Source organism: Saccostrea cucullata, unplaced genomic scaffold (assembly GCF_032062105.1).
Source record: "Saccostrea cucullata isolate Sc308-1 unplaced genomic scaffold, CSIRO_AGI_Scuc_v1 ctg507, whole genome shotgun sequence".
NCBI lineage: Eukaryota > Metazoa > Mollusca > Bivalvia > Ostreida > Ostreidae > Saccostrea > Saccostrea cuccullata.
The window spans coordinates 189,069-197,673 of NW_026930525.1; the positions used below are offsets into that span (position 1 = coordinate 189,069).

Sequence of the window (8,605 nt, forward strand, 5' to 3'; positions counted from 1 at the left end):
ATGTTGATAAAATGTTGATTTTAACACAGCATCCTTTTAAGAGCTAACAGGTTTGTTATATAAAACGTCTCTGTGAATATAAATGTACTTCAATTACACGAACATTATACATGGAGTACGTCAGAACTTAATCTTTTTTAATATTGTGAAGAAAAAAGCAATACCAAGTTAAAAACAAATATTTAATGACCAAACATAAAAGCAATGGTATATGTGAGAATTTGTGTGCTTACAAATTATCTGGTATGTAAATGAGGTTTTCCTTTTATTAAAAAAATACATACTTTATTTTGTTGTTTTTAATCGCGATTTTACGAAAACATCGGTGTCCGATTTTGGTTTTAACATTTATAACAGAGTACTAGATATATTAGGTATCGCTTTTGGCAGGTGCTTCTGCTGATTTAGTAATAAATACGCATGTTTCGTAAAATTTTTATGCATTAATGAATTCATTCAAACCAGGAAAATGTTTATGAAAAGTTTGAATAAATTCTGTGCATCGGTAAAAAAGAAATTGCTAAAAATCCGGTACCGTCGGGCGTCGGGAAGACTAGATTCACCGCTTGCCGTCAGTATGTAGAGTTGTCATTCGTATCTCTTTCAGTGTATGACGGTACACTAAAAATGAGTTCCATTACGAAAAACTTTTGAGGTTCTTTATAATTTAGTTTTACTTTGAACGAAATCTAATATTCAAAATAAGATTACTTTATCATTACATTTACTTACATTATGAAAATTAGATCAATTCAGGAGAAAATGACATGAACTATTTGTGGCGGATGTTTATGCATGTTTTCTGTTGAATATCATCGGAGTAAATCGGTCGACACAGTAGCCTCGCTTTCGGCTCTATATAATCAACACAAATTACTGCGCATGTTAAATGCGTGATGACCATGGGAGATTGAACACACTAGTTCAACTCCCAAAAATAGCGACTGCGCAGAATATATGCGCGCACGGTTCTTTGTTATATGTATTTGTATAAAACATTCAGTATATTAATATAATAAATATTGCATGTAGTTGAGTGTAACATTGAAAATTTTCACCCCTCGAAAACCATTGTCAACCTCGGCTGCGCCTCGGTTGACAATGGTTTTCTTGGGGTGAAAAATTTCAATGTTACACTCAACCACATGCAGTATTTATATAATATATTCGTTCTTATGTAAATTTTCAATACAAATCATTTTGCATGTGCAAGTAGTATGCTTCACAATATATCATGGACCATTACACACATGAATGATTTACATGTACTTGTACATGTATATAAAGACATTTACATGTACTTGTACATGTATATAAAGACAGAGACAAAACTTTATTGCTGTAATTCCTTGATACAGAGTTCCGTTAACTTTAAAAAAGTCAGTCCCCGAAGATGTGTTCCCTGCCGTGAATTTATGTAGACATTGAAATTTTGTTCTTATACAACTGCTCATATACCTACAAAGAAATCAAATGAACATGTAGAAGACGAATAAGAATAAATAAATTTTCCATTCTTTTCAATACACATGAACAATTTAAGTGATAAACTTACTTCAAACTTTTATATTATTTTTAAAATTTTTGTTTTTGGGGGTTAGGGTCAGGGTTGTTTTTTTAATTTAATTTTACTAAAGAAACATGTTTGACAGAATATATTATTAGTTGAAATCAAACATACCGTATTTGTCGTCAAGATCGTCAAAAATTCTATCAGGTTTGCGGAATCTTCTGGTCTCTTGTAGCACTGAAACAAAACTCCTTAAAAAAATTAGATATGCTTTAAAAACATCAATAGGAAAGAGATCATCTGTTCAAAAATGTTTATATAACAGTTATGTATATTTCTGTTGCTATTAAATATTTCAGATCAAAACCTTATATTATCTATCAAAAATTTATTCAAAATTTGTTTTTAGCAATGATTATACTCCTAATCTTAGTAGTAATGCACGGAGAGAATTACCTAGTTGATTTAACTAGTGTGTCAAGTAAAGCGTTCTTCGTGATTAGTAATCATTCCGTGTACTAGCTAGCCTAAGATAGTGAAAAGTGGAACAGTGGTCGTAAAGATACTTAAATACCTAGTGAAAGTTACTTATAAGTTCTTAGATTTACAAATGTTGTCTAGTAAATCTACCCAATACCTAGTAAAACTACTTTTGAGGTAGTGATTGTATGGACAGTAAATATACTAGTCTTCCCAGTGATTTTCACTGGTTATTTTTTTCAGTGTGGCGTTTATTTCAGATTCAGCACATGCCTCTAATTGGCCGTATTTCCGAAAAATCTCCGATTTTGGTGTTTGTTTTCTTTATATTTAAACAAGAGATATTTGTAAAACACGTATCCCCCTCCAAATAATTGGAATTTTTCTAGGTCCAAGGAGATAACTCCGTCAAAAATGGCTTGATCGTACCCAAAAACAGAACTTGATCTAGATATTCTTGTGATAAATCTGTATACCAGACATGGGCACGATTACTGAAAAATGTAATCGATTAATAATTTGTATTTATATAAAAGTACACGAATCTATTAATTTTGTTCTATATTTTTTTCTGTTAGAAAAGCTAATCAACATCTAAAATATGAACAAGCAAATTCAAAGAATTGTGGTCCCCCGCTTTCGGTGTCTTTTTGGGCGAGATGTCATTTTTTATGACATTTTGTGTCTAATATGAGCGCCCTATCATAAGTCATCTATTTAGAAATTATCACTGAACTCCAAGGTCAAGGTAAAAGGGTTAACGTTCTTGGTATCCAATGAAAAGTCTTCTCAAAGGATTACATAAGTGAAGTATGAAATCCCTAGCCCTTACCCTTCAAAAGTTATGGTCAAGGTTAAAGTTTTCTCATAAGTACAAAAAATCTCCAAGGTCAAGGTCAAAAGGTCAAGGTTGTTGGTATCAAATGAAAGGTCTTCCAATAAAGTATACATATGTGAAATATGAAAGTCCTGGTATCTACTGTTCAAAAGTTGTGGTCAAGGTCAAAGTTTTTGAAAAGTAGGTCAAACTCCAAGGTCAAGGTCCAAGGGGCAAAGTTCTTGGTATTCAATGAAAGGTCTTCTCACAATAATTATATATATGAAGTATGAAAGCCTTACCATTCAAAAATTATGGTCAAGGTTCAAGTTTTTTCATAAGTACGGAAATCTCCAAGGTCAAGGTCAAAGTTGTTGGTATCCAATAAAAGGTCTTGCTACAAAAAATACATATGTGAAATATGAAAGTCCTAGTACCTACCATTCAAAAGTTATGGCCAAAGTAAAAGTTTGGAATGTTTTGTGTAAAAGTGGGTCAAACTCCAAGGTCAAGGTCAAATTTGGTGGTACCCAAGAAAGGTCTTGTCAAAAGAAATACACATATGAAATATGAAAGTCAAAACTCCACTGAATCAAAAGTTATGGGCAAGGTTAAAGTTTTTGTGACGGACGGACAGACTGACAGCTAGACGGACAGACAGACAGACGGACAGAAGAATGAGATTTAATGTCCCCTCGCTTTCGCAAAAGCAGGGGGCAAAAAAAGGACTAGACTAGTATGTCTATAATGTAAATTTTATTGTGAACATTTCAAGTTATGATTATAAAAGTTAGGAAAATCACTGGGTGGTTTGTATATAATATTTATGTTTGACTGACTGGAAATGATTGTACAAAAATAACTTTCATGTATAAAGTAGATGTGTATGTATATGACATGTATAAAGTAATTGAAAGTAATCGAAAAAGTAATTATAATTACATTGGAAATTTTAGCTGTAATCGATTAAATTAAGATTACAATACAAGTAATCGAAAATCTCTTCGATTACAGATTACTGTCCATTACTTGGAAAAAAGTAATCATTACAATCGATTACGATTACCCCATGCCTGCTGTATACCAAATTTCATATCAGTATGTGCAACCGCTGTGAAGAAAGTGAATGGAAAGTGCAATTAATTGGAATTTTTCTAAGTCAAAGGGGGCATTACTCTGTCATTCATTCAATCTTTATTTCCTCATAATATGAGATTATTTCACAATTAGATCAAAATCAATTAGATCAAAATCAACTAATCAGTATACATGTACAAAGTTAGAAGAAGAAAAAAAAAAAAATCAAACAAAAAGAAAACGAAAGTGAAAAAAAATAGTTGATGATTATATACAACGTATTACTTCATACAAGAGGAAATTTGTCAATTGTCCCTTACTGGCATTTGTTGATGCATCGCCCTGTAGTACTGTGCCGATGCATCTCGTATAAGTCGGAAGTTTCTTACATGGAAATTTTCAACGTCATGTTTTGCTATCCTGGTGCTTGGAGCGCGACCAAGGAGTACGACATACAGATCTTCTTCGGTGAGCGCACATAGTTCAGCTGAAAGTTCAATACAGAAGGAGTTTATGATGTCATTCCACCAGTTGTTCCGGATATCCGAAGTGATGGGGCACGAACAGCTAACATGGACAAACAGATCACAGAATGCAGTCCCACAGAATTGACAGATATCCACTGAGTCACGCGGCGGATCAGAAAGGAGTTTGCATACCGTAAATCTGGAAATTTTTACGTCGATTTTATTTTGCGAATTTCGGTCAAAATGCTGTTGATTAATTTTTACGTTTCAAAATTTTGCAAATGACCACTGCTTTGTTTACATTTTCTTATGGGTAATATTTTTAAATAAAAATATTTTTGCGAATGCAATGAACTCGCAAATTTGCTAAAAATTTATCTACAGTAAAAATTTCCAGATCTACGGTATGAATTTGTATAAACGAATTTCATGTCGTTATCACTGAAGACTGCAAGAAACCTAGAGAAGTCAGTGCTCTTCGCCATACGACATTGTCTAAGCTCCTTCTGTTTTCTGCTGGTTGAAGATCTTACAATGTTTCTCCAAGTTATCTTGGAAGGAAAAATGCCGTCAGCTACCCATTCGTACAAGATATGAAGAAGATCATATGCACACAGTAAGTTAATGGCATCTGGAACAAATCCTTGTTGGCAATTGCTAAGGTTAGCAAAGAAGGAAAATAACGAACTAAAAATATTTTCTTTGGTAAACTATTGCAGTTATACGGCAAAGATTGTCTATCTCGGCACTTATTGGAAGGACGTTGAAGAGGCTTTCACAGATCGGATCTAGTTTGGCGTGGAAGATTCTGTGAGGACTTACATATAGAATGTTGGAAAACATGAAGGCGTTGGGAATCTGTTACTGACAAGTTATTCCACATACAATATTTCACCGATTTGTAAAGATGGACTAAGGTTAGAGGACAATCCAATGTCTGTGAGAGCATAAAAGGAGTTTCTTCCTTTCCTGCAGGCAGCATTTATTCGGTCTGTTAAGGAGCAGTTTCGGTTAAGAATTATTCCTAAATGATTGCAGGAATCCAGACAGGGAATAGGAACATCACCTAAAGTCCAAACGTGTTGCTGGTTAACTTTATTGCCTTTGGCTCGGAATCTCAGAATACAGGATTTGGATGCGTTGAATTTAAAGCGCCATTTTCGGGAATATTCAAATGCGATATTTAACATGATTTGTAGAGAGTTAGGTGTTAAGCCTATACATGAAATGTCATCTGCCAGTGAGGGACAATTGCTAGCAACACTGAGTAATTTCGTACATGCTGATGATTGTTCTAAGGTATTAATCAATTCATCAATAAATACTAAGTACAAAAATCAAACACCACCCTGTCTAACAAATAGAACCAATTGCGTTTGGTTAACAATTACAGCACTTGACGTTTTATAATGACAATCATTAATAATAGACCAAAGTCTGTCCGTTACACCTAAATTGTACAACTTGTAAAGAAGACCATGTCTCCAAACAGTATCGAATGCTTTTGAGCTATCTAAGAAACTTACATAAACATTACTTCCTTGTTCCAAATAATAATATATGGTTTCTTGTAAATTAAATGAAGCGGTTAAACAGCCTAATTTTTCTTGAAACCCTTGTTGTTGCTTATTAGGAAAGGAAAGGTTACAAAGGATATGGTTCTTAATTCTAAGGTTAATTATGCTTTCAAAGATTTTTAGAAAACATGACAGTAAGGCAACCGGTCTGAAGCTATTTGGAGATGTTTTAGGTTTGTCTCCTCCTTTGTATAAGGGAACTATAAATCCTTGCTTCCAGGCATGAGGTATCTTCCCATGTAGTATTGCAGCATTAAAAACTTTTGCAAGACATTGACATAACTTGCTCCCACCGAAAATTATGTGTTCGTATGTTATTTGGTCAGGACCCGGAGCTTTTCTTCTTTTGAGTTGGCTAACTAGACGTGATATTTCTTCTGCAGTAATAGGACCACCGGGGATATCTCCAGACATCTTTGAACATTCTTCTTCAATGTGCTTATAGCTGTTCTCAATATACAATCGGAATTCTTCATCAAATGCATCGTCTTCTGACGGGGTGTAAATTTGTTCGTAGTAACTTGCGAAGGCTTCAGATACACTCACAGGGTCATCATAAATACTTCCATCTTCTCCATGTATTTCGGGGTAGGTCCGCGATGTTCTCTTTTTTTGCCTCTTCACCAGCTTCCAAAAAAGACGAATGTCACACTCAGCTGCGGAGTCAAGATCATGATAGACGTCTTTCATGTGCCGTTCGTACTCCAAGTCCAGGGCAGTACGGAATTGTCTCTTGGCACGCTTATAGTTCCTGTATGAATTGTGGATCATGCCCCGCGGGCGTCCTTCTGCACTCGCAATACGGCGCAGTCTGCGTTCGTCGGTGTAACATACCTGGTCGTGTATGCGGTTGAGGCCTGAAAACTTTTTGCAGAGTCCAAGAGAATGTCAACAATATGATTTACAAACATATCTGTTTCGGTCACAGTTTGTAGATCTTGATGCATTAGGCTCTCAATAGCTTCATTTACGTGGGCTTTATAATTCATAATAGCATCAGAAGTATTGTGCGTGATGTTTTGGGCAAATAAGGAGTAATACTACTTCAGCATAGCGGCTAATATGCATATATTATCATGTGTTTTCACGACGAACATACTGTAAACCATACATAAATGAACACTGTCAGGAAAGAACTACCCGGTACATGAGGTTTATTACTTATTTTTGCCCCCACAAAAGTCAAATATTAAGCATTTCTTGAAACGTACTGAATTGTATGATTATATTGTATGAGTAATCTAAATTAATTTTTTTTTTTATAATTTCAAAGTAGGTTGTTGATAATATTTTTGTTTTTGTGACGTCACAAACTATTCAGATTTCGCATTATTTTTCGAAAGAGAAAAAAAATGGACACATTTGCTCAATTTCAGTTTAAAACATTGAGTACATTATTTATAAAGTATGTAGTTGAGGATATAAATTGTTGTTTCATTTCACACCACGAAAACAACGAAAATCAAAACCATCAAAAATAGCAATTTCATGGACATATTGCAATGCAAAATGATAAAATTCGCCAGCATACAAATATGATGTACATGCAGTACCTGTTTTGGGAGTTCCTTTTAAATCCCAACGTTCTTCTAAAACAACATCAAAGGTTCCATTCGAGATGCTGATGATATCACACAATTCCATGTCGAAGCTAAACTGGTCCTGTTTTAGTGGCCTGAGGATTGGGGAGGTGGAGTCCTGGATTTTGGATAGCTTTGCAATGGAATCAGATTTGATAGAATTCATCTGCCAGCCCACAAAGATGGCTCCTGGGACGTTGTTGTTAAGTATAAAATACTTGCGTCCAAAACAACCTGTAAAAGAAAAAAATGTCTTTTTAACATGATGGTAACATATAAAGTTTAAAATTAGAAGAGACAACATTGCATTAAAGTTGAGTTAAATCCCTGCCTGGGAAATAAAGGACTGTGAAAATGAAGAATATTATCAGCACAGATCTCATTATTTCCTGTAAACTGAGACTTTCAAAAAAGGAGTGTACAGTTGAAACGTGTGGCTTAGAACAAAAGTGAGCTCCTCTCAGTTTATGGCCCCAGAGCCTGGTGGATTATATACTCATTTGATCCAGTACAAATATTCTGGAATTTATTTTAATCGTCGTTTATCGTACATGTATGATTTAATGGTTACAAACGAGCTTCATAAAGAGTATGATTGTTACTTTGAACTTTGGAGGAGATAATATATATATATATATATATATATATATATATATATATATATATATATATATATATATATATAAATTATATATGTGTATAATTATGACGAAATAATCAGTAACAAAAACGGGTTATTCATGAAATATATGGAGACAACGAACAATAATATGCAAGCTCAAAGGTCACCAAAAATCGAGATACCTTACCAGGCATTTGTGCAAGATATCAGATAATTTTGTTTCCTATATAACCCTTTTGAGAAAAAAAAAATAATTTGTCAATTTCACATTTTTTAGTGCTTCTAATTTTAAAGACAATCAATTAAAAATCGGTTTAGAAATCAGAAGGTGATTAAAATGTTAAATATTTGCTTACATTACAAAGATCCACAATTTGAAACATATATTTGAATAACGTGTCCCCTGACCTTAAGAATTAAAATTCATTTTTTTTCTCCAAAATTTTAATTTGATATTTTTTTTTGGGGGGGGGGG

General features: G+C 33.9%; 1 protein-coding gene across 4 annotated transcripts; it reads right to left on the bottom strand.

Annotated features, from left to right (window-relative positions):
- Positions 1 to 1,113: 1,113 nt before the first annotated feature.
- LOC134228886 (uncharacterized) lies at positions 1,114 to 8,365 on the bottom strand. 4 transcript variants are annotated; one of them, XM_062710580.1, is made up of 5 exons: positions 8,318 to 8,365; positions 7,482 to 7,742; positions 1,682 to 1,761; positions 1,333 to 1,458; positions 1,118 to 1,300 (listed from the first exon to the last, which is right to left on the bottom strand). In XM_062710580.1, exons 1-4 carry the CDS (start codon positions 8,322 to 8,324, stop codon positions 1,414 to 1,416), a joined length of 393 nt encoding a protein of 130 aa, XP_062566564.1. In that variant the 5' UTR covers positions 8,325 to 8,365; the 3' UTR covers positions 1,118 to 1,300; positions 1,333 to 1,413. The 4 variants fall into 4 exon arrangements, with proteins under 4 accessions (XP_062566565.1, XP_062566564.1, XP_062566562.1 ...); XM_062710578.1 differs by lacking the exon at positions 8,318 to 8,365 and adding an exon at positions 7,840 to 7,995 and having other exon boundaries at positions 1,120 to 1,300; XM_062710581.1 differs by lacking the exons at positions 1,682 to 1,761; positions 8,318 to 8,365 and adding an exon at positions 7,840 to 7,995 and having other exon boundaries at positions 1,114 to 1,300.
- Between the last annotated feature and the right edge of the window lie 240 nt (positions 8,366 to 8,605).